The sequence below is a fragment of the Leptinotarsa decemlineata genome, unplaced genomic scaffold (assembly GCF_025532065.1).
Source record: "Leptinotarsa decemlineata unplaced genomic scaffold, Ldec_3_MD MMD2_P_RNA_scaffold_4, whole genome shotgun sequence".
Lineage (NCBI taxonomy): Eukaryota > Metazoa > Arthropoda > Insecta > Coleoptera > Chrysomelidae > Leptinotarsa > Leptinotarsa decemlineata.
Window position 1 is genome coordinate 349,262 of NW_027412531.1, and position 26,823 is coordinate 376,084.

The 26,823-nt window shown below is 32.9% G+C and overlaps 3 protein-coding genes across 5 annotated transcripts in view; all 3 read left to right on the forward strand.

Annotated features, from left to right (window-relative positions):
- Positions 1–2,650: 2,650 nt before the first annotated feature.
- On the forward strand, positions 2,651–3,442 carry LOC141487514 (general transcription factor II-I repeat domain-containing protein 2-like). The gene has a single exon (XM_074186592.1). The coding sequence runs from the start codon at positions 2,651–2,653 to the stop codon at positions 3,440–3,442; it is 792 nt and encodes a 263-aa protein (XP_074042693.1).
- Positions 3,443–7,392: 3,950 nt separating this feature from the next.
- Positions 7,393–26,823, forward strand: part of JhI-21 (Juvenile hormone Inducible-21) — a 49,150-nt gene continuing 29,719 nt past the window's right edge. Inside the window, exons 1-2 of the mRNA XM_074186620.1 lie at positions 7,393–7,813; positions 12,506–12,730. Coding sequence (XP_074042721.1) covers positions 7,567–7,813; positions 12,506–12,730 — 472 coding nt within the window. The 5' untranslated portion in view covers positions 7,393–7,566. The remainder of the gene's footprint in view (positions 7,814–12,505; positions 12,731–26,823) is intronic.
- On the forward strand, positions 16,340–25,821 carry LOC141479852 (uncharacterized). Of its 3 annotated transcripts, none has more exons than XM_074186612.1 (8): positions 16,340–17,992; positions 19,392–19,513; positions 19,570–19,925; positions 20,068–20,339; positions 20,425–20,597; positions 20,703–20,862; positions 21,494–21,624; positions 21,705–25,821. In XM_074186612.1, exons 1-8 carry the CDS (start codon positions 17,929–17,931, stop codon positions 22,032–22,034), a joined length of 1,608 nt encoding a protein of 535 aa, XP_074042713.1. In that variant the 5' UTR covers positions 16,340–17,928; the 3' UTR covers positions 22,035–25,821. The 3 variants fall into 3 exon arrangements, with proteins under 3 accessions (XP_074042713.1, XP_074042712.1, XP_074042714.1); XM_074186611.1 differs by having other exon boundaries at positions 16,658–17,992; positions 20,422–20,597; XM_074186613.1 differs by having other exon boundaries at positions 16,659–17,992; positions 20,422–20,597; positions 23,336–25,821.

Here is a 26,823-nt window from a genome sequence, read left to right on the forward strand (position 1 = left end):
TATATTAGATATTAGACAATGGAAGTCCGAACTGATGAAATATAAAAATTACCTTTTCATCACTGTTTCTCTCTCCGCACCTTTATACTTTAGGAGGCTGAAGTTTTATGTTGTAGATGTGCAATAAAAAAGGAATTTTTGAATATTACAACAATCCCCCCCGGGGATAAATGGGGAGCATTTACATATGGAAATTACCTTTTCATATGTGTTTCTCCGTACCGCTATATTTTCGGGGGCTGAAATTTTGTGAGTAGGTTCGTTTTATGGTGTATAGTAAAACCAATAATGATTGAGAGTAAAGCGCGTTGTCATATCTGAATTTTACGTTACCAGTTTATAGCAGAATCAAAATATAGTAAGCAGTAGAGTTGTAGGTTGTGGCAAATTATAGATAATACACAATACTAGTACGATTAAAAGGTATTATTTATGACAAAAATCAGTAATGAGCTTGTAATGAGTAATACTTATACATTTCCTGATTACTGATCAGTTAAAATTCATTATTTTCTGTATAGTGTTAGATATTTATTACAACTAGTGGCAACGCTGTACGCAACGATATTTCTCTCTTTGTCACTATACCGTAACATCCATCTCATCGTTGCAGCCCTCACTAATGTACTTGCAGCCATGAGCGTATCATTGGTTTGTGAATTATACAGCGTGAATTGTACGTTTTACAGTTAAGTTAGTCAGAAATCGACGTGTTGTGATAACAATTGGTGAAAATAATAGTGCTAATAAGTGTTTAAGCGTTACATAATTATATTTCTACACCGTTCTCAAACTTCTCAAAAAATGGGAGACATGGTCGGGCCTTCCACGTCGAAAAAGGTAAAACGATCGGAGTCTCGGTCAGTAAGAGGAAAACAAATTGTACTGCGAGTATTTCACTGTCTTGAAAGAGATCATCAGCCACCAAAAGATGACTTTGTGCATATGTGCTGTAATTCTACGTGTGTACCTCCGAATAACCAACCGGGCATTTCTACATCATCAAGTTCCACAATTACAAAAGATAAATTAGTTGATATGTGCTCTGATTATACCGATGTACCAAAATCATCGATTTACAAAATACTAAGGGAAGCAGAAATTCATGGGGACGTACAAACGCCAAAAACTAGTAGCGGACGAAAAAAAATCACAGTTGATGAAGAAGCCAAAACCAGTATACGCAGAACTATTCACAGTTTCTTTTTCAAAAATGAGCTGCCCACACTACAAACAGTTCTGGAGGCACTTAGCGATCATGAATTGGTCCCAAAAATGGGTAAAGAAACTTTTAGGAAACTTGTACACAAAATGAAATTTACGTACGGAAAAGTTGACAGGAAAAGCATTCTCATTGAACGTCAAGAAATAATAGCATGGAGAAGAAACTATCTAAGAAAAATTGACGAATTTCGGAAGCCCTTTGGACCCAACCTAACCTAACCTAAATGTCCAAAATTTACGAAAAAATTGCATGGCGTAAACTGGCCGTTTTCATTCAACTCAAAACGGGACGTTCATATGTAACACACCTTTGTATGTATGTATAGTCCATACAGTATGGACCATACTCCATATTGTATGGATTCATTGAAGTACCTGTTGATAATAATAATAATAATTCGTCTTTATTATTTCCAATATTAGGTAATTGACAGTTCAATACAAAATTTTCTATTACAGGAAATTAAAAGGCGAAGTTCAGTTTATTTTCATCTGAGGGTGATAAAAGTAACCTGTTCTTCCACTCAACCTCGACAGTGGTTAATGTGACAGTAATTATTATATTTTTAGACGTATTTATATTTTTCGGAGGAACAAATTTGGTTCAATAAAGATGGTGATGATTTTAAATAAGAGTGGAATTATTGGCACGTTTTGTTTATATCGATTTTCGTTATCAACATCGCCTTCAGAGCTGAAACCTGTAAGTAATTTTTTTCAGACGTCCACAATTTATTTAGTAAAGAAAAAATTCTCAGAAACGAGTTTCTGTGTGAACTTTTAAATTATTCCAGTCAGCAATTTTTTGTGGAGTGACGTAGTTTACAATTAATGAAAATTCGTCAAATACTGCTGTATCTTTAGTACTGTCAATATATCCCTTTTCAATCAATACATCCAATGCTTTTGGTACATGTTATTAATAAGTGTTTTCCTACCTATTCAATCAATTTTAATCAAATTTAGCTTTAATGTTGGCCAAATATTAATGTAAAACAAAGAAATTACTATTTTTATCAGAATTTCTCTAACTGTAATAATTACGTCATTATTTCAGATATAAAATCTGTATAAAAATCTTAAAATTTCTCAGGAATTTAATCAATTATTTTTGATAATTTAAAAAAGAATGGGTAATTTAAGTAGATACTGTAATTTTTTTTAGGTGCTGTGTTAATCCTAGCCAGGATTAGAAAGCAACATGGAGAAGCCAGGACCTAGTAAAAATCGTAAAGTTAAAGATGAAAATCGGCAATTTCAATAAATTTGGACTGAGAAATACTTTTTTGTATGGTCGCATAACAAAGTCGTTTGTTTAATTTGCAAGAATTCTGTTGCGATTGCAAAGGAATATAATGTAAAAAGGCACTATGAAACGCAGCATCCTTCTTTTACCAAGTTTACAGGCGAATTAAGAAAGCAAAAAATGTTGTCTTTAAAACGGGAGCTTATTGGTCAGCAAGCTATGTTTACAAAACCCACTCAAGATTCAGAAACAGCTACAGAGGTTAGTTATGAAATTTCTCGAATGATAGCAAAGCGAAGTAGCCCCTTCAATGATGGCGATTTTGTAAAAGAATGCATAGAAATTGCCGCTAAAAAAATGTGTCCAGAAGCAGCAAAAAAGTTTGAGAAAATTCAACTGAATCGTATGACTATCCAAAGACGAATTATGTCTTTGTCAGGTAATATTGCGGAACAATTAATTGAAAAAACTAAGATCATTGAATTTTTTTCATTAGCGCTCGACGAATCCACTGATATTAGTTCCACAGCTCAACTTCTCATATTCATACGAGATGTTACTCAAGATTTTGAAGTCTTAGAAGAGTTATTCGGAATGTGTTCATTGAAAGGTCAAACCAAAGGAGTTGATATACTCAATGTTCTTTTGGATGAGTGTTCAAAAACTGATTTGGACTTATCAAAATTATCGGGAGTTGCGACTGACGGTGCTCCTTCGATGATTGGTGTCAATTCCGGGCTAGTTACTCTGCTGAAAAAGCATCTGCAAGGAAAAAACATAAACGCTGAAGATCTCATGCAGTTTCACTGCATTATACACCAAGAAACCCTCTGTTCTAAAAAAATTGAATTTCAAAATGTCATGAAAGTGGTAGTTTCGACTGTAAATTTCATAAAATCACGAGGACTCAATCACAGACAATTCAAACAATTCCTTGATGACATCGAAAGCGAATACGGAGATTTACTTTAATACAGAAGTAAGGTGGCTAAGCCGTGGATTGACACTGGAACGATTTCTAAATTTAATAGAAGAAATTGGGATATTTCTGGCGGAAAAGCAAAGGGATGTCCCGGAACTTAAAAATCCTGATTGGTTGTGTGATTTGGCTTCTTTAGTTGACATTACAAATCATTTGAATGTCTTGAACACACGGCTTCAAGGCAAAAATCAACTGATATCTCAGCTCTACGCTCATGTATCATCCTTTCAATGCAAGCTGACACTTTTCAGATCACAATTGAATTCTGGAAATTAAAATCATTTTCCGAACTATAAGAAAATGGCTGAAAAATTCAACAAAACTGCGATTAATTTCAGTTATGTAGAAAAGCTAGATATTTTGATTCAATCTTTTCAAGACAGATTTTCGGAGTTTAAAAAAGTGAAACCTCTGTTGGACATATTCAGCAATCCTTTCACGATTTCAGTTGAAAATGCGCCGGAGTCAATGCAGTTAGAAATTATCGACATTCAAAACGATCAAGATTTACGCAACAAATTCAACGAAGGAGACTTGCTGAACTTTTACCGCTGCATTGATAAAAATATGTACGAAAAGTTGCGCATAAACGCTCTGAAATGTGCCAGCTTATTTGGTTCTACCTATATATGTGAACAAACTTTTTCAATACTAAATAATAATAAAACAAAAAATCGAAACCGCCTCGCAAATGAAAGTTTGGAAGCAGTTTTACGTGTTGCTACAAGTAAATTTGAGCCAAATATAAAAGAGATTGTAAGCACTATGCAGTGCCACGTTTCAAATTAATAAATTCTTTTTCAATTTTAATAATTTATTATCAATTCTTTATTGTCTTTAATTACCTATACTTCTGGCGGCCGGCCCGCCATCAGTTCATGATTTGCCCGAGTGGCCCCTATAGTCCGTTCATAATTTGTCGATAGCACAAAATGAGGGCCCAAGTCATAAAACGGTCGTAAAACTCGTAAAATCATAGGCGGAGGTTCCTGAGGTGTTTATTCATTAAATATAAAGCTTCAGTTTATATTCGAAACTTGCCTTGAAAGGGTGAAGTTGTTACGAACGAAAATAATTTTTGGTTTAGTATATTTTTTAATCGCATTTAATTTACGGCTCGTTGGTGTTTCGGCGTCTACGGCAGTAATTAACGTCTCTAATATTTATTTTGCGAATTTCGTGCAGTGCGTGAGTAACTTTTTTTCATATTCCTACAAAAATATACGTACCTTTCGTTCCTGCTTGTTTTGTTTGATTGCTTGCGATGGCTTCGTCATCATCATCAACATCATCAAGTTTTACACCGGTACTGTTGTGTACAGTCAGTAAGTCTGTCTATTCACCAAGAGAGAAGACTATTGTTTTGAACGTTCACGATGCTCTGGTTTCTCAGAATCCCACAAACACTGTTCAGAACATAATCAAGAGTTGTGCTAACATGACGGGCGTAGGGGAGTCAACAATATATAGGTTCCTATCAGAAAGAAAAAAAAAGGTATAGCTAACCCAAATACAAACGAATACTTAAAGAGGGGGAGAAAACCTATTGAAATTGATGAATTTGCCAAAAATGGTATTCGAAGGAAAATTCACGATTTTTTTTATAAAAAAGAAATACCCAACTTAAACAAAATTTTACAAGAAGTTAGAGACGACCCGGATTTGCCTCATGTCGGACGAACCAAATTGTGGCAAGTTTTAAAAGAATTAAATTTCCGGTGGGAGAAATCAGACCGAAAATCACTTTTGATTGACCGGGAAGAGATTATATGTTGGAGAAGAAAGTATCTAAGATCTATACGAAAATTTCGGGCTGAAGGAAGGCCAATTTACTATCAGGACGAAACGTGGGTAAACGCAGGTCATACTCTCACAAAAATTTGGACAGATAAAAATATATCAAGCTCCAGGCAAGCCTTTATGGAAGGTTGGTCTACTGGTATTTCCCCACCCTCTGGTAAAGGCAGTAGATTAATAGTTTCTCACATTGGCAGTGAAAAAGGATTTGCTAAGCATGGTTTGTTGGAATTTGAATCCAAAAGCACAAAAGACTATCACGAGGAGATGACAGCTGATGTTTTCGAAGAGTATTTTGAGCAGATGATTGAACATATACCACCAAACTCAATTATAGTATTAGATAATGCACCTTATCATTCACGACTAGTTGAAAGACTTCCAACGACTGCGTGGAAGAAACAGAATATCATTGACTGGCTGCGGAATAAGTCCCTGCCTTACGAAGATGGAATGGTTAAAGCAGAACTTTTAAAAATTGCCCGGCAACACAAATCTAAGTTCAAGAAATACGTAGTTGATAAAATGGCGGAAAGACGAAACATCACAGTCCTTAGACTTCCACCCTACCACTGCGAATTAAATCCAATTGAACTCATTTGGGCACAAATGAAAAGCTATGTGGCTAGAAAAAATACGTCATATAAAATATAAGCTGTACGTGAATTGTTATATGAGTCTTTACAACATATTACAGAACAAAATTGGCGAGATGCAGTAAGACATGCAATAGAAGAAGAACAAAAAATGTGGGATCTTGACAATATAATTGATGCGACTGTAGAGACACAACCGCTAATTATTAACCTGCAAGACGACTCGGATTCCGAAGATGATCCTGTTTATTTTGAATTTGAATAGTTTTGTAAGTAATCGTAGTTTATATCATTTAAAAATAGGTATTAATTAAATAAATGTATCTTTTACAAACTGCAAGTAACTTATTATTTTTGAATAAAATAAAGAAATTTTTTTAAAATAAAAATACAGTTTACAGTACCTACAGTTTAAGAATATTAATATATTTAAAGTAACTAATGTTTTAATCATATACTCTACGACACTGGTCACTCATTTCCACTCAAAATACCTACATAATCGGATTAAAAGTTTTATAGCTGTATTGTATTTCTTCAGATACAAGGTGGGTTAGTCGAAAACATCTTAAACTGCCAGTTTTAGTTTGGTTTTTGTTATTATATCATATTAGCTGTCCTCTCTGTATTTCAGTTCTCTAATGAGGGTCAAACTTGGAGTGAGCTATCAACAAATTATGAACGGACTATAGTCTTCATAAGTCTGTGCAACCATGCTTTAGAGCTTCAACTCCAACCGTATAAATATAAAAAAATTAATATATTTTTACAATAATGCTTTCGTAATCTAAAGTTAGGCCGTCTGCAGCAGATGTTATAGCATTGTGAATGATATGGGCTCCACATCCGATACCTATCAACTGTTTTTTTAGAGATGGTTTTAGAAAACGGGAGTATTTTACGTCCCAGATCATTATTTGGGGACAACGGGACAGATGATCGAATAAAGGGACAGTCCCATTCAAAACGGGACGCCTGGACACTTTAGGCATGAGCCAACTGATATGCCGACATCCACAGAAACTTCTCTCTTCATCGGTTGTGGATGTATTAAGGCGTCCAGGGCGAGCGTCGTCATTCGACCTTTTTGTACCACTTGTAAACATTTTTTTGTCTCAGAATATAATCACTGTATGCCACTTTCAACATTTCAAGTGTTTTTGAGCACTTAATTTCATTTCTTACACAATATTTGATGCAAACTCTTTGATCTATTTTTTTTTTAGTATAAAATCTCCAAATACGCAAAATACTTCTAACCACCAACAAACCAATTATGCTAAACAGCTGATACTGCGAATGTATGATCGAAACAAGTGTACCAACATATAAAAATGAAAAAGCCGCTAGTTGAATTCACATAGCCCGCGAAACTTCAACACTAACATTACTTTTTGAACAGACCTCGTATTTCGTTGTTCTCCGATATTCCTTAATCAAAAAGTATTTGGATATTTATATTGTCAGCCTTATTTCATCTTCGTGTGCTTGCTCAGCAGCCTACTACAAAAATAGTACGCGCACTGAAAAGATAACTTCACGCATGTTGAAAGGTAAACGCAAAGTGTGATGTCATACGCTGCCCTGCTTCGCTGCCCACGATACACGAGTCAGCACAAAGTGAGTGTAACTGTGCCGTGCTTTTTGCCATGTCTCTTCTGTTTTCTTATGCAATTATATAGAGCCCAGTGAATAAAATGTATTCTGTTTAAATCACGAGAATGAGTGAAAAATTAATGAATGGAAGTGTCACCGGCGAGTGTGTCCCCGAGGATAAAAATGTAGTTAAACTACAACGAAAAATCACTCTCACAAATGGGGTTTCGATAATAGTTGGAACAATAATAGGTAGTGGAATATTTGTGTCTCCCACAGGTGTTTATCTCGGTACAAAATCCGTTGGGCTTTCTATTATTATTTGGTGTGTTTCTGGGTTGTTTTCCACATTGGGAGCGTTATGTTATGCTGGTAAGTAGTTTCTTTAAATAATCATAATGAAATGAATGAAAATATTGCAAGCGTTTCTCTTGAGTGCCAAAAAGTGATAACGGTGATAACAATTAATTATAATTAATTCCGATAATTATCGGAAGAGGTACGGAATAATATAAGTACATGTCCGGTTTTGAAGTTTTCAGCTGTTGCATCATGAAAAGGCACAGTAAGAAGCTAATAAAAAATTATTAATGATGTTGAATGTGTATGTGTTCAAATTCAAAATTTATTCGCAAGACCTAAATTTAATGTAGGCAAGGTACATTTTGCAAGGCCCTCCGATGATACAAGAAGAAGAGGTTATAAAATAAAAAACTTGAAATTAAACAATTTTGTATTCAATAAAAAACACTTACCAAAATTTCTACTTCTGTACTTTTTGGAACATTAAATAACAAAAAAATATACGACTCAAAAGTAATAAAAAACATCAAGTGTAGGTCGTCGTATTAAGGCCAAAGTCACTGACACTACTTACTCAATTTAGTTTAATTAAAGAAACAAAAATTTCTTTCTGAACCAGATTCGCATTTTCGTTGTTTACCTCTATCTCTCTTGGTGCCTAAGCCTGACATTATTGATGAATTATGAAAAATGCACCAACATTGTATCTGTAACCTGTAAAAAAATAATAATAACAGTTATTGGTACATACTTGTTTCTTTTCTCAAATATAATCAACTTATGAGAAGTGGACTAATTCGTTAAAATATAAATTGGATTAATATAATACATAGTAATATATTTTGTATAATACCTACTTTGATATTTCACTAACGTAAAATATGTTTAATACAAATATAATACGCAAAATAAAAAAAGAAGGCGGGTTCTAGAGCAACAAATCTAAGATATAAAACAAATAATAGACATAATTTTCAATCATGTAATGTTTTGTGAAGAAACCAACTATAAAAAATATGAGTATAAGATTAATGAATAATGCTTACCTTATTCTTGATTAATAAAATAAACACAGGTGTTATTATTTTTCTTTATGATACAATCCAAACTTCTACTTATTAAACTCGTGTCATCGTTTTAAAACTACGTAACACTATCACTATCATTTATTCTCACATCAAATACTTTTGGAAATTATAATATATGAACATGAAACGAGAACGCGTCTGCATGCGATACTTTGATTAGGGGAAGTCCCTATGTCTCTGATCGGGGATTCCCCGCGATAGCAGCTTGATGCCAAGTAATGTTGCCAGACTAAATAAAAAGGAATGATAAGAATCGACAAAGATGATAATTTTTTAATTAATTCATTTTATAATACAGTGTGTCAATTTTAAAACTTACAATAGGCTATATCTCACGAACGAAAGCTGATATCGAAAAACGCTTGAAACCGTTTCTAGGATAGTAAGGGGGAACTAAAGTGACGTGAAAGAGAACTCACCCCCATCAACCCCCTAGGCCCCACCCATCAAAACACAAAAAGTTTAAATTGCAAACCCCTACTTGTGATACATCATTGAAAAGACTATAAAAAATGCGATCCAATGGTATAAATAATAATTGTACAGGGTGAAGCAATAATTGTGAAACTTTGGCTTGAATAGAATATTTAATGGGGTTTTTGTTGAGCTGCAAATTTATTAAAAATTTCAATTAAGTGAATGTTCAAAGTGGGTTCCGTTGTTTTGTAAACAATAATACAGCCTATTTTCAAATTCTGCACGAACTTTGGCAAATGTTGTTCTAGTAATGGCACGACATGCTTGCGTAATTCTTTCTCGTAATTCCCTAAGTGACGCAGGTTGAGTTTTATAAACAACTGACTTGAGGTGACCCCACAGAAAAAAGTCAGGTGGCGCCAAGTCTGGTGATCTCGGTGGCCACACAATGGGACCTCTCTTTCCAATCCATTTGTTCGGATAATTAGTATCCAACCAGTGCCTAACTGGAGCTGCATAGTGAAGAGGTGCTCCATCTTGTTGTGTTTCAAGCATTTTTCGATATCAGTTTTCGTTTGTGAGATATAGCCCATTGTAAGTTTTAAAATTGACACACTGTATAACACAGTTTTTCAGAAAAAGAAATATATTCACGAACTTTTCATTCATATGCTTTCGTGCGCCGAAGTGTGAAGTATCTTTAGGTTGATAATTTTTAATGTATCTACTTTTTATTAAAAAAAACATTGTGTTTACTTGTGGATTTTCAATACTTTGAAAAAAATATTTTCTACTTTGAGGCGCGGAGCCCTTTACACCGCGAGGCCGTTGGCGCGGAAAAAGTCGCAGGAGACCCAATCTGGGGAATACGGTGGCTTGCGGAGGCACATCCTCACCGGCAGCGGGAGGTTGCAAATCTTAATGTGGATCTAGAAGTGATTTCGAATTGAGGTGGAAGTAACCAGGTTCAATTCAATGGCACAAAAACCTAGACCAGTGACGGCTCGTGTATGGAGAACAGGGGAGGCTAAAGTCATAAAGACTATATACACACAAAAAAGCCCGCTGGAGGCGCGAAAATCTTTTGGGGCACCGTACCTATTTAAAGCAAAATACGTAGTATTTGCATAAATGCAAACAAAATTTGTGTATTGCCGAAAATTATACGTATAAAAATGACCATTAAAAAAACAACAACTCAGTCAATAAATGATAATTTTCTCTTCTAATATATAAGTTTTGTTAAAAATTGCTACAAATATTTTATAAGCACAAGTACTTAATTAAGCTTATAAAAACAGGTCTAAGAGTAAATTTTATTGTCCAGTAAGAACCAGTGGGGTAGGAAGGAAGGTTAAACCTGATTTGTTTAAGTGAATTCACAAGGTACCCGCAAACTACTTTTAATCGGCGATCATCCAAGTTCAATATAGTCTGCGAGGGTCCCGCATTCTGAAAGGTGATTTGAAAGGTGTATTTTGTAATTTTGGATAGTAAAAAAGAAACTAAAAGTAAACATAACATTCGTTTTTAAACAAGACGATATAGCTGTTGCTATATTTTGTTTGCTGAACAATTTTAATTGACAAACGAAAATATATGCTCCTTAGATTTAAAATGTCTTTCTGTAGAACGAGGTAAATTTTTTGAATCGAAGTATCCTATTTTAGACCACGTTTGGTATTCGGTTTGTACGGAAAATAAAACACAGGGCCAACAAAAAAGTTTTTTTCGTTTAATGGAGCCGGTTAACCAATCGCATTTATCGTACCAACTAATATTAAATCCTCTATTTTGTCGATTATCTGACGCTTTAATTGAAATCAAATTTGGTTGAGGCCTTCCCAGAGTTTTGATAATGTAAAATTTATTATCATAAGATAAAGACTTGAAATTATTTGTCAGAAAACAATCGACTATATCGTCAGATTTTTTAATTTCGTCCAACCTATCCATAATAAATGGAAAAAAAACTTACCGAAAAGTGAAAATCTGAAAACACCTTGAAATTGAAAGAAAACACTTTAGAAACACATTAAAAATATTACCGAAAAGCACTGCTATAATACAGTACTGCATGTTTTATACACAAATAACAAATATTATCAAGAAACACTAAAACGATTTACCGAAATATTTTTCAGTCCCGGACCGTCACGGCATCCCGTCCGAATAATTAAATCAAAAACAAACGCAGTCGTACACTAACGGAGACCAACTGGAGGCTAGCCTCCTCTAACGCTATAATTTCTGCAACTGAAACTACAAATCGGGAGGTATGTCGCTGGTTGAATCGGTCTCGCGAAGCTTGTGTTTTTTAAAGCGGTCGAAGGCTTCGCTCCCTTGCAACGTGTGGCATTTATTATTTCGGGTTGATGGTTTATTCGTTCATGGGCGGTGCGTTTGAGGTATGTTGATGCAGGATACAGTGTGGTACGTACTACGTAGTAAGTAATAGTGTTTTTTCGGGCATACTATATATTTATATTAAAAATTAATGGTAAAGTAATGGTACCCAAGCATTTTTAGAAAAAATAATCATAATAATTTGTCAATATCTTTTAATTTATTGCGATGAATAGCCTCAAATTTTATGGGGAGGCTAAGCCTCCCTTGCCTCCCCTGACGAGCAGCCGTTGACCCAGGCATCGGTTTTCTCCGGAAAGATTAATGATGTCAGGTCAGACAATTCCGTTTTCTGCTTCGACACAATTGTTGGGTTTATGATGCACTGTTTGGAAACTTTGGTGTAGTAATGAATATTATTGGAGTTTTTTCCCAACACCAAATCGTTATTTTTAACACCTCGACACGTGCTTCGATCACCAAGTGATCATCTTCAAAGAGGAAGATTAAAACTGAGTTTTAATAATAAGACAAAAAGTTACATTGGAAATTAATTTTAGGGGTTGCGTTTTCCACCCCTTATAACCATGGGGTAAACCAAATAAATTACTGGCTAAGTGTCTTTTTGGTAATACAAAACGTCAGGTTAATTTCAGTGCTTGTAAAAAAATTGTTATACAAATTTTATGTACCCCCTTTGAGGGGCTGTATCTTAACAAGGGAAGCTCCAATGAAGTTTCTTTATATGAAACATCCTATATTATTCAGTTACACCCTGTATATAGTTGTATTATTTATATAAATTTAGTTGATTATACTATATTTTAAGTTAGCTAACCTGCATGTTAGGGAATCCCAATTCTTCTTCTTCTTACTTATTGATCATTCTTCATTATATTCAATTTTTCAGAATTGGGCACTTCAGTAACAAGATCTGGAGGAGACTATGCTTACATCTTTGTAGCATTTGGACCCCTTGGAGCATTCTTGATGTTATGGATTTCTCTACTAATAATTCGACCTACTACTCAAGCTATTGTTGCCCTCACATTTGCGGAGTACGCCGCCAAACCATTTTTTAGAGAATGTCGTCCACCAGAAAATTCCATCAGATTACTAGCCGCTGTATGTTTATGTAAGTACACATATTTCTACTTGTGATGCATTGTTTGGAACCTTTGGTGTAGTAATGAATACTACTGGATCTTTGAATTGAAGGGTTTATAAAAGGATTTGGAAAAGCTGAATACACTTATTTGAATTAATGAATCGAAGAGGTTTTGTATTAAAGTGTATAATATTTTAAAATTCTTGCAAAGCGCTTTCGACTTTCGTCATCATCAGTGCTCACCTGAAAGTAAGTGATCTAGTTGAAAAGGGAATTTAGTGAAATTGAAGTTGTAAAATTTTTTTAAGGTTAAGAAATTTGGAAAAATTGTTTGAGATTACTTACTTGTCAGGCAACAGGAAGTATCAAGATAAGTGAATTGTACATTGTAATATTTAAATTATATAAAACAAAATAGGCTTATAGCCAAGAAAATACATTTCTGGATTCAGGCCATGTGGTTCAGTCTAAGTATCTTATGAAGAAGGACAACTTGAGACAGAATGTGTCAAGTGTCATGTTAAAATAATGGTACCAACTTGAGGAGTGATCCATTATGGGTTTGATTGAATATGTAGAGGAAAAATATTGAATAAATTATATTAATAAACTGTGATTAATTAATAATTCATAATCCTCTTATGAAGGGGAAGGAAATCTCTGTTTAAGTTTACTTGAGTATTCAAACAATGATCATTGTTGGAAAGTTCTTTAGAAATCTCCAACTCTTCAAACAAGTCAAGTCTAAGGAAATTTTTATTATCTATTTTATGTAATATTTTGGAATTTCTATTGGGACTAAAGTTGTGATTGTGAAATTTTATGTGGTGGCCAAAAGCAGATTTATCAGGTTTTTTTATATGTTCATTAATACGAGTGAAAAGAGGTCTACAGGAGTGATTAATTTTTGGGAAAGTTTTTGGCTTTCTACTACTCTCATCTTGATATAAAAAAATGGATGAGGGAATCTTCCAAAGAAAGGAAGGAACTAATCAATTTGAAAATAAATAACTTTATACATGGATGTGTAGATCATGCAAAGAAATAACTTTCAGACACAAACTGAAAGAAAGTCCTCCTGAAACAGCTACTTTCATATAAACATGAAAGTTTCGGGAGTCGGGACTTTTTCATCGGAAATTTCCTCCTTAACGAGTTTTTTTCAAAATTGCCTAAATATTAATATTTTTTGAGTTATTAACGAAAAACTTTTATAATTTATGACATTAAAAACAAAATAAATACAACAATAAAAATTAATTGGCGCTCCGGGGCGACTTCATTGATTCCAGTGGCGCATTTGCTTTTTCAGCTGCAGGAAAACCCGGAAAAACTAAATACCATTTTTTTAAATCTTATTTTGTTAATAACAATTGCAATTTTTTACCTGCACCAAAATCCTTCAAAAACATTTTTCTAGAGGTTATTCCGAATCGAATGAGCTATCGCTCATATTTTTAGGACCTTTATCTCTATTTTTCATGTTTTTGAACTTGTTGATTAGACTAGATATTTCTAGGACAGACCGTTACAATATACAGGGTGTCCCTGGACTTCCTCTTTTCCTCTCGGGAATGTATAGATGGGGTCAAAATATCACCAGTACTTCATATAACTTTTTTTCCTAAAATCCTTCGTTACCAAGTAACGGACCCTCGAAGTTACAAAATGAAAAATGTTTTTCTTTGATAACTTTTCAAGTGAATATTCAAAATCATCCAAATTTTGGTAATTGACTAAACAAATGAATTCCTTCGATGAGCTTTCATGCAGGAGTCAGTTGTTTTGCTACAAAGTCAGGAACGGACTACCCCCGATGGTCCACACCCCAAAACTTTGAAATGACAGATATTTTTCAATATTTTTCAACAAATTAAGGTTACTTGGACAATTTTATGAATAAAAGTACTCGTGTGGAAAGTCGATCGGAGCAACGAGTCTTGATAAAAATGTAGTTTCACTCGACGACATCAAACCCGCTCATCCACCATTATTTGAAATGAATAATTATCAAAGCAGAAATAATAATGATAACGTTAATTCAACAACATTTATCCTGGGATGTCTACCATTATTCGAAAATATTAGTTTTTAAGGAAAATGGAAATGATAGGTAAAATGTTCATAACGAATTTTTATAATGCAAACACGTTTAACTAACGAAACTCAAGAGCCTCAAGAGCAAACAGAAATGAAAAATCCGCTACAGAAACTGCTCAATATGACCACCTTCTCTCTCTATACATTTTCTTAGTCTGCGAAGACACCCTCTCTGTACTTGAAATAGCATTCCGGGGTCATTTCGTATGGCTTCACAATGTTATGTTATTCTATTCAACAATGCATCTCTTGTGTGAATAGGTGTAGCGTAAACAAGGCTTTTTAGATGCCCCCACAGAAAGAAATCCAATGGATTTAAATCCGGAGACCGCGATGGCCATGATATGGCCCACCTCTACCAATCCATCTATTGTGGAAAATATGGTTCAGATGGTCACGCACAATCAAACTAAAATGAGGAGGAGCGCCATCATGCATAAACCACATATCTCTTCGGGTTTGCAATGGAACATGTTCCAAAAGTCCATTCAAATCGTTCTGAAAGAACTCCAAATAACGTTCTCCATTCAATCGGTCCTGTAGAACGAATGGTCCTATAAGATGGTTTCCTATGATACCAGCCCAAACATTCACGTTGAATTTCCGTTGGTGTTTGGTTTGCAATATCCCATGGGGATTTTCTTCGGCCCATATATGGAGATTATGAGAGTTGATAACTCCATCTCTACTGAAACCTGCTTCATCAGTGAATAAAACTCGATTAATAAAAGTCATATCCTCTCTTTGCCTATCCATGAACCAATTGGCATATTCCAGTCGTGCTGGAAAATCTTGAGGTGTCATGGCATGTACCTTCTGGATGTGAAATGGGTGGAGCAGTTGTTCCCTAATTATTCTATGAATAGTGGACTTGGATGTATGGAACTGTTCTGATAGATTTCTGATGCTCATTGAAGGATCATCAGCGACGGCTTCCAAAATATTTTCCTCCAATACAACGGTACGTACAGTCCTAGGAGCGCCCTCACCACCTCGTTTTGGCAAAACTGTACCTTCAATAATATCGAAATAAAACAACGTGCTCAAATTAATTATCAATTATTACATACCTGTCTCCCTCAAGCTGCGATCGACACGCTCGAATGTTTCTCTTGACGGTACCGTTCGATTGGGAAAATGCTCGGAATACAGACGACGAGCTTCTGCAGCATTACAAAATGTTCGTCCATAAAATACATGCATATCTGCATATTCATTGAATGTAAACTGTTCGGCCATATCAAAAAAATTCAAAATATCCTACACACAAAAAAAAAAGTTCTCAAATTGAGAAGAGTCATTTCTTTGAAAATTCAAGTAAATTTCTCCTTTGAATTAAGCATATTTTTTTGCCACAAAACAGTTGTTTTTCATAAGAGGAGAGGATAATTTTTTTGAAATATATACTTAAGCCAAGCATGCCATTATAAAAATGAAAGTATGAATTATTCAACTTGATATTAACGCTTTTGTTCATTCAAAAAAACATAATATTTTGTTTCAATACTCTATTTCTTGGTGCAAGTATATGAATTTGCGTTGTTTTGAATGAAAAAACATAATTTTGTCAGGTTGACATTACCATTTGTTTGAATTAGAAAAAGGTAATTTTTTGATTCAACAATTATGTTTCCTCGATGAAAGAATAATCATATGCATTGGTTTCAAATGAAGAAATAGTTTCTTCAAGTTGATACTATTAATTTGTTCCAATCAATAATCCCAATATCTTGATTCTATACCTCTTTTTTCTCAAAACCAGAACAGAAAAATGCATTGTTTTGAATAAAAAGAAATAGTTTTTTCAGGTTTATGTTGACAATTTATTCGAATTGATAAACGTAATATTTCGAGAGAATACTTTCTTTCCTTCATATAGAATAAGTCAAATATGTATTTCTTCAATTCAAAAAATATGCTTCCTTCTTGGTCTTTTAGATAATGTTCGGTATCACATTTACAGAAAATTCTTGAAAACAAGTTTTTCAGTTGCAAGGTGAACTTTCAATTATGTTTGAAACATTGGCAAGTAACTCTAAATTTTTGATTATTACCGTTGACTTTTTTATCTTTATTTTGGAAGTGAAAATTTATTGTAGTAAGTAAATCATCATAACCATTTGACATTATCATTTTCTCATTTCAATAATGCTGGTTTCTTGAGAATTGGTAGCTAGGCGGTGATGCCACAAAGACCGATTGATTTCAATAAATTCATAGGAAAAGCAAAAAGGCCAACTTGAAAAAAAACGGTGACCGAAGCTGTCGACAACTTCTATTACAATCTGCTGTATAAATTGGGAAATGAGAATAAGCAGCATAATATTTTTCAGTGTTTGATATCTATAATAGGTATACGTGAGAAAGTAGACAAAAATTCTTTCGAATTAATTTTATGTGTACCTACTTAAAATGGTTATTTCGACAAAATTCAAGGCGTACCAAATCTCAAAAAAGGTTCAATTAAACTGCAGTTACGCATAATAAAGCACATGATATTATATAAAAAGACCTCATTTCAAAATTTACGCAATTTGGAATTCAAATTAAGATGATGGCAGCGCCAGAGATTGTACCTATGAGGTACCTATAGTTAAGTAAGTATTTTGAATGACAATTTGTTATAATTTTATTCATATTTGAGATATTTTTCCCCTTCTGAATTTGCGGTTACATCAAAATATTTATATTTCTTCAAACTATTTAAATTGAAAGCTAATTCATCAAATTCCTATAATAAATTCAACTATAGGGAATTATTTGTCATGATGTACACATTTGGCAATGGCAACAACAATATCATAGAAACTCTGAGATCATATTCAGTTATAAGTTCATATTAATAATTCAGCTATCAGAGGACATATCACTTCTCTTGAATTTCCGATAGGCTAGCGATGAAAAATACACTTGGCAACGTTTATTATTTATCATGTGACTTGCTAACCGCGAATCTGCCAGTGACCTTCGTCAAGTCACGCCATAAATCCAAATCAGGTCTTGAGTTAAGAGACGTTGAGGCATCAGACAGAAGCCGGTTTTCTATTTTTTGCTGTATCGTTTCTAATCGCCACTATATCACAGAATAAACCGAGTAAATAGTGTTGTGTTATGAAAACGTGGGCATGGATATCCAACAACTTCTGAATTTGTGGAAGGCTGATGATATAATCATATCAAAATTCCTCGGTAAGTACCTATTACAAGAAATTACCCGGAAATAATCTGTAATTAAACATTGTGTGGCTTGTTTGAAGTCTTTAGTACCTATATATACCGAATGAAAGGAATATTTTTTTAATTGATGATTTGTTACTTGATCTAGGTATACCTCATTATTTATATCATTGCGTCCATGCCTGGTATATAATAGATGATGTTTTATAAAATTAATCAAACTGTGTTTGAAGCAGAACTTGTAAAACCACTTGAATATTTTGAATAATGCCAAATTCAACAAAATGAGCAGTACCTAGATTTATTCAATTATCCACATGTTATTATACACCCATTAAAACGAAGTGAAATATCAACTATTATGTAATTTTAATGGACTTGAAATAATCCTTTTAGAAATATAGAGAAATATACAGGGTGTTTCATTGAAAAAAATATTTTTATTCAATTTTCTGAATTCAAACGTTAATGGAAATAAAACCGACAGGTTTGAATGTGACCAAGATACAGGACGTGTTCTACTAAAAGTTGGAAATTCAATTTCGCCCTTTTTCTCAAAAAATAGGGAGAGCTATGGAAGTTCTGTTGTCAGCAATATTTAAAAAAAAAGTAGAGCAGTAATGTGAAGACCGCAGCTTTCTATCTCCAAAGACAACTGAGATATCATGCAAAAGTATCTAAAATTGGACACTTTGTACATATAAGAATAAATATTAAAAAGTGTATCTGTTCTTCCGGTTAGAGGAGGTTACAATAGGTTTCTTATGAAAATATCTCGGAATATATTATATTTCCGAGATATTGTAGGTATGACTTTAAAGTTTATTTTCGCTATTTTAAAAATTTTATTTTTTCATTTCCCTACATTTATTTTCCATAATTTCAGAAATTTGCAGCTCATTTTCGGGATGCATTTTGTGATCTGAGACTCTAAGATGATGTGGCAGTGTTATTTTTCTGAAAATTTTACTAGAAGTATCTAAAGGGATTCTTTATTTCATGCAAAAATCCATACTTATATTTTTCGAGTTTTAAAATCAGAAAATCACACAGGAATTCAGCTTTTCATTTGTTTACAGTAAAAGTTGATTTCATAGGATTTTAGGATTAGTTTTCGTAATTACTGATGACGGAACCACTTTATGCAATAAAAAATATGATCTACTAGGAACAAGTAGAGTTCAAGAACCTACTTTTCAGTTGATGTTCGAGATGAATCAAATATACAGTGGTTTTTAGATTTTTTTGAGGGATACGATGGACACAATATTTCCCAATAATTCTCAAACTATAGCTTGAGATGCACATATTTCAATAAGACCAAGATTTTCAGAAAAATCAATAATCTACTCGATAATTGAAGCTTACTTACATTTCACATAACTCACTTATTAATGCAATATTATTTCAGATAACAAAGTAACAGTTGAGGATTTACCTTTCCTTACTGAGGAATATTTAAAAGAATTAGTTCCTCTCATAGGGCAGCGTATTATGATTAAAAAAAAGATACATGACTACATTGTTTCTCAAGTAAGTTGGGTTCGGGTTTGAAATATTATGGTGTGGAAGTGGTTTTTTTCTTTCAGAAAGAAAATATCGCGGAAAATATAATCAATAAAAGTCCTAAACCTCACGAGTTGATCCAAATTATCAATGAATTTAGTGACATCCAGACGACAAGCACTATAAGCCATTGCTCAACTGAACCTTCTTCCCTTCCTGCCGACAGTTCTTTTCACGTTGATGAATACTTTGGTGATAATTTGGACTTGATCATTCGGCCTAAGTTCAGCGATTTCGACCTGAAAACAATTCTCCAAACATCACCAATGGGCAATAGTGTTCTCAAGTATTATGAAACAAAAAAACAATTGGATGGAACAAGAAGAACTCGTTTGGTGGACATTATTATGAAACACTTATATAACCACATCATAAAGCAGTATGTCATTTATTTTAATTTACTGTCACCATAAAATACTTTATAAAGACAATGTAGATTTCCTGCTACTGGGTTTTTTATATACAAACATCTTTTATGGCAGTGGTTGTACCTTATAGTTTGTATTCTTGTATATTTTCAGAAGACTTAGTCATGACGAGTATACTATATTAGCTGCTAAAATTGTCCAACTCTTTCCAACAGAAACAACTGGAATATACTATATTCCTGCTATAAAGAAACGACACTCTGTAACAGGAAAATCAATTGTGGCAAAAGGGCGATTGGTGGATAAATGCCGAAACATTATATATAAATGTGACGATGCAATAACTTTGAAGTCACGAAAAAGGAAGTCTTCTTGGAATTCCACTGAAAATATTCCCGAAAAGGAGGCGACAGATACAGTTGCAGGTAAGTTCCTCAAAATAGTAGGTACCCATACTTGTTATTATCAACATCTAATAATATTGTGTATGCTTTTTACCTTATCCAGCAGAACTTCAAGACGACCAAAACTACATATGGCTATTACATAATTCAGATCCATGGACCACCGTGGAAAATAAATGGGATCTGCTGTATGACAAAAGAAGAGAGCAAAAGTGTGAGTCAGCCGCAGAATTCTTAAAACTTTGGTCAGTTTTGACTGATCCCAGAGGCATTTCATTGGTGAGTTAGGTGTAACTTTCACCCAATTGAGAGACCTATACAAATTTGGTATTTTCATAAAGGTTACTGTGAAACTATTTTATTCAACATAGTAACAAATTTCAGATTGCCAAAGATTTTGAGAGACTTTACCCCTCGTCGAGTATGAGCTTTTATGTCAAATGGGAACCATTTTTTGAGTCAGTTCTGGAATATAAGAAAAATATTGCAGTAGACAAACTGTTGGTGAGCTTGATAGAAGAAATTGAATCTACCGAAAATACAGGTTAGTTTATCAAAAATACCGAGTCTGGCCAGAAATGAAAATAGAATTCAGTCTATTTTTCTAAATTTCCCGTATTTTTACTCGACTATAGTCAGTCATAGGCTACCTTCTCCTAATGTTAGTTTATCAGGGTATTTTGAACTATATGACCTATAATACATTCCTAAAATACCTAGGAATAATTATGAATTGAAAATTTATAATGTATGAAACTCATTTCGTGGTAACAGTGTTGCCATATCTAACATTGACATGTCAAATATGGTCCAATAATATAATTTCATAAAATCAAAACTACCTACTTGCTCTGTGTATATAAAAGATCATGAGATATTTTCCAAAATAGTATTATGGTAAGAAGAAATGTCCAAATAATTATCATTTTTATAATAATAACACTACAAGGTTTTAACTACTTACAGTTTCACAAACCACATGGAAAACATTGACATATTATTTATAATTTTTTTTCTTGAAAGAATTTTTCAAGAAGAAACATTTCATATAATAATTGAGACCTTGTATATTTCATTGTTGAATAGTTGTTGGTTGATAAAATTATTTCTGTTAATTTATATCTGCGTATTTAGAATTATCGAATTCATAATAATATACATATATAATTTTGCAGATGTCAAATTGATTAAACAGATTTCGCTTCTACCTCAATTGATTCCACCGAGAGGTAGAGTGAAACTCAACAATAAAACTTGGAAATTTTCTACAGTGGAATGCCAGGAGGGGTTTCTTGTGCATGTTACGGTATGTAGCCACCATTTTCCTTATTCTTTTGAAATCATTTTTAGATTTTGTTGCCACTTATTGAACACTTTCCATTACAGAGTGTCTCTGAAATTGAGGAGAAACTCAAAAACTTGAGAGATCAGGCAGCTGCAAAGAAAACAACTTTGCAACCATTCATCTTGATTGAAGGGCCTTATGACTGTCCCAGTAATTTTTATATCATCATTGATAAGATTCGTTATCATTTTAAATCAATAGTACCTTGCTTCGACACCCTGTTTAAAATATTTCATGTTTTGGATATAAAATATCCAGCGCAATGTGAATATTTATGGGTGTTGATTCAGAAATGTGTTTTCAATATTGACACCAAATTTGATAATGTACCTCCTTATTTATCAGATATTCTGCATATATCCAGGCAATGATACATCGAATTTGTTATTTTTGAGCATTTGATTTAAAATGAACTGTAATATTTGTGGTAAAGATTTTGAAAAATGAAGTGCAATATTTGTGGCAAAGATTTTGCAATCTTTAAGAAATATATTTTTCATATAGAATTTTTTCACAAAATAATGAACTACTTCAGTTGTCCCTTTACGAGATGTGGAAGAGTTTATAACAAGAAACATAATTTGAGAGAACACATAAAAAAAAAACATTCAAATTCTGATAATACATCATGTGGTAACAGTAACAATAAATTTTTGGTCGATGACAATGAGTTATTTATTGCTAAAGATAATACTTCTTCGAATATTCCAGAATCAGCACCAATTGTTGATAAATGTGAAAATCTTGATAACACTGAACAATTCAAAAAGATTTTCAATGAATCGATAAAATTTTTCCTGGCAAATTTGTATGACAAGTTAACCTTGACCAGAAATGATATACAAGATATTGTTTTAGAAATGGACGAATTCATTTCAGTGATAATGAGAGCAACCAAGAACTGTGTATTTGATTTGTTACAATTGGAAGAGCACCGAACAAAAATTAATATAGTTTTTCAATTACTATGTAACCCTTTTTCAGAACTCAAAACAGAGTATAAACGAATGCAATACTTCCAAAATTTGAATACTTTCATTAGACCTGAAGAGATTCAAATTGGAATCGTTCCTGAACAGCAGAAAAAAAAAGGTGAAATTTCCATACATCTGAAACGCAAATATGCCTATTACATTCCATTGGATAAAACACTCACACATTTATTTGAATTGCCACATGTTTATAAAATAATAAACTGTTATAAGAATGAATGTTTAAAAAATTTTCTTGATAACAAAATTATATCGAATAGTGTGAATGGATCTGTCTGGAATGAAATTGAACATGAACATAAAGATGATTTGTTTCCTCTGGTACTGTACTTCGATGACTTCGAACCTGGTAATCCATTAGGCAGTACAGCTGGTAATTACAAAATAGGAACGATATACTTCTCAATTCCCACTATACCTCCAGAGTATTACACTCGTTTGGAGAATATATTTTTGGCTTTAATTTTCAATAGTAATGAAAGAGGTCAATTTGGCAATGACGTTGTTTTTAGAAAATTAATAACAGATCTAAAACATCTTGAATCGCACGGAATCGAGGTGAATATTTCATCTGAGAAAAAACGAATATATTTCACAACTATTGCATTCTTGGGGGACAATTTGGGGATACATTCTATGTTTGGTTTACACGAAAGTTTCAGTTCCACATATTATTGCAGATTCTGTACATCGACTAAAAATGAAATGAACTTTATGCTGAAGGAAAATGAAAATAACTTGAGGATAGTAAAAAACTACGAGGATAACCTGAAGAATAATATTGGAATCAAGGAAAGATGTGTGTTCAATGTGTTACCAAATTTTCACATTTATAACAATTTTTCCTGTGACATTATGCATGATCTTTTTGAAGGTGTACATAGATATGATATGGCTTTTTTGATAGATGGAATGATAAGTAAAAATTATTTTTCATTGGGAATACTCAATGATAGAATACAGCACTATCAGTATGAATCTTCTGAAAAAAATATTCCTCCTCATATCACTAAAGAACATCTTAACAAAAAATGCATTATATTTTCTGCATCCGAAATGCATAATCTAGTTAAAAATTTTAGATTTTTTGTTGGAGATTTAGTTCCTGAAAATGATGTATTATGGGAATTATATTTAACACTTCTCAACATAACCACCATTGTGACTTGCTCTAGTTTAACGCAAGAATCAATTGATTTATTGAAATTTTTAGTGGAAACCCATCATGAACTATTCATTAACCTTTTTAATACAAACCTCAAGCCTAAACACCATTTCCTACTGCATTATGCTCGTGTAGTTGCGAAAATGGGCCCACTTACTATAATTTCGAGTATACGATTCGAAGGAAAGCACAGAGATTTCAAATCACCTGCACATCATATAAGGAGTAGGAAGAATTTACCTCTTAGTCTTGCTCTCAGAAATCAACTGAAAAATTTATTCCGTTTCATTAGTAACAGAGGGTTCAATGTAGTTGAGAACTTTGGTAAATGTTATGAACTTGATAAAAACTTCACCAAAGGGTTGAATTTTAGTTTTGAGAATTTCCATGGAATTAATTGGTATGAGTTGAATGGGGTGAAGTACAATGTTGGATCAGTGTTGGTTTATGAAGTTCAGAATGAAATCCCATATTTATTTCATGTCAAACATATCATAGTTGATAAAACTGCTTTTGATGGGAATATTCGTTTCATTTGTAATGCACTAAAATGTTTGGAATATAGTAAACATTTTGAAGCTTTTGAAGTGATACACCAAACACAATTGAAAGTTTTAGATCTCAAGAATTGTTATTCATCTGATCCCACTGTCATACACACTTTGTGCAATGGAAGAAGTTATGTTTCTGTTTGAATCTTTATCTACCATGAATATTTCACTTCATAAAATGAAAACTGAATATGTATAAGTACAGTGTGCCTAAGATAAGGAGGAACAGCATGGTGATCCTCGGTAACCGTAAGAGTTACACATCAATAGGTCGAATAAGCAAAAAGTTGCGCAATTAAGGGGTCAATATAATTAGATGTCAATATATTTATGTTTACTTCTGGATATATTCGGAAAAGAAACGAAATTTGGCGGTTTGGTTTTTATTTTTCTTCTGAAGTTATTTGAATAGTTTTGAAAAAACCATATATAGGCACTGTCTCGTTGCCACTTCTTCAGCTCTACAAAATGGCGTTAACAAAATATCCCTACAACGTTTTGTTTCAAAGAAACCATCATCAACTTAGTTTTTTTATATGACACCAAAAATACGTGACATGGCATTTTTTATTGTAATGTCATGCAGGGTGTACTTTTTTTCGTGTCATATAAAAAACAAAGTTGATGATGGTTTCTTCGAAACGAAACGTTGTGCGGAGATTTTGTGAACGCCATTTTGTAGAGCTGAAAAGTGGCATAAAAAAAGTGCGTTTGGTTTTTTAGAAACTTTTCAAATAACTTCAGGACAAAATACAAACCGAACCGCCAAATTTTGTTTTTTGTTTTCGACTTTCTTCGGAAGTAAACAATATTTTCTGTATTTCTCAACATCTATTTATTGATCACTTATTTGCGCAACTTCGTGCCCAACTAGAACTACTGTGTAACTATTACAGTTACCGAGATCCCCATTGATTCCCATGCTGTTCATCCTTATCTTGGACATGCACACTACTGGTTCAAGTACTGTGTTACTGTTATCATACATGTTTCATCAAATTTTATTTTTGAGGAAGGTTGGTTCAGTTTATATAAGAAGAATTGTGTCAATATATGATCCACCCTAGCAAATATGTTGGTTTTGTTTTATATTTTTACCATTTCTATGGATCTACATGTTTTAGTTGGTTAACTCCACTGTTTTTATGATTGCAGGGCATAGGGATAACAGTTTCATTTCGAATGTGCTTTAAATGTTACAATATTTTATATTTCTTCTATATCTTTTGACCAGTGACTTTGGAAATGTTTTTGATTCAGACCGAAAAGACTGAATAGTTCCTTTAAAAAATGTTAATTTTTTATTTTTCTGTGATCTCATAGTAATAAAATCATTGTATCTTAGGTTAGATAGACAAAATCATTTCGACCAAAGAATTGTATTTTTAGTTGTTTTACACCCGAATTTTGTTTTTATACAATATACTATTCAATAAAACTTTTCAATGAATACTTTTGTTTCAATTATTTTTGACACTACATTATGTATATTACATCAAGCTTCTGTTTGTACAACAAAACATTGTATTCAGACTAAATCTCTACTATTCCTCATAATTACTTGTCATATATTTTCTGCCGAAACTTCAACTATCTTTCATTAGGTAGTACCTATATAGCACTTTAGTATTTCTGACATCTGCACAAAGTTGAAGTCCAAATAAATTTTGTTTACTGGTTGCATAAATACAACATATATAAATTTTGACAAGAAATGTTCATGTCAATTTTTCACAGTATAACATAACGATACGTTTCTAGCCCTGAAAATGCATTTCTCCACCTGAGCAAGCAATGAAAATGATATATTTAAAGTGAAAAATTGTTTTTACGCAAGCAATTTGGATTCATTTCAAATCAAGAATATGAAACTATTCTTTGAAAGTAAGAAATGTTCGATTGAAGCAACTGGTATTGTTAAAGAGAGAAAACCAACTTATTGTCATGTACAATTCAGTTTTTCATATCAAAAATATCATTTTTTCTGATCGAGTAAATAAATATTTTTAATGAAAGGAATGGTTTTGATAAAGAGAATGAACGGAAGTCTCATTGAGAGTATCTTATGGAATCAGATTAGGAATATATGATTTCATCTCATATTTTGACCTAAACAAATGATTTTGTTGGGGAGAGAATGAAAAAGTCTCATCATGAAAAATTTATAGATTCAGATCGGTAATATAATTCTTTCCATTCAAAGTAATCAATATTTAACACAAACAAAGTATTTTTCTTGGAGTGAATGAATCCAATTCTCACTGTGAGTAATTCATAATTTCAGATCAAGAAAATTATGTTATATAATAGAGTAAATTGATTTTAAACTCAAAACCGTGATTATGTCAAAGTGAATATATTAATTTCTCAAAATGAAAAAAATTGATTTTTTTGAAATGAACAAATTATCTCTTTCGTTATATACAAACAAATCATTTTCTTGAGTCAATGC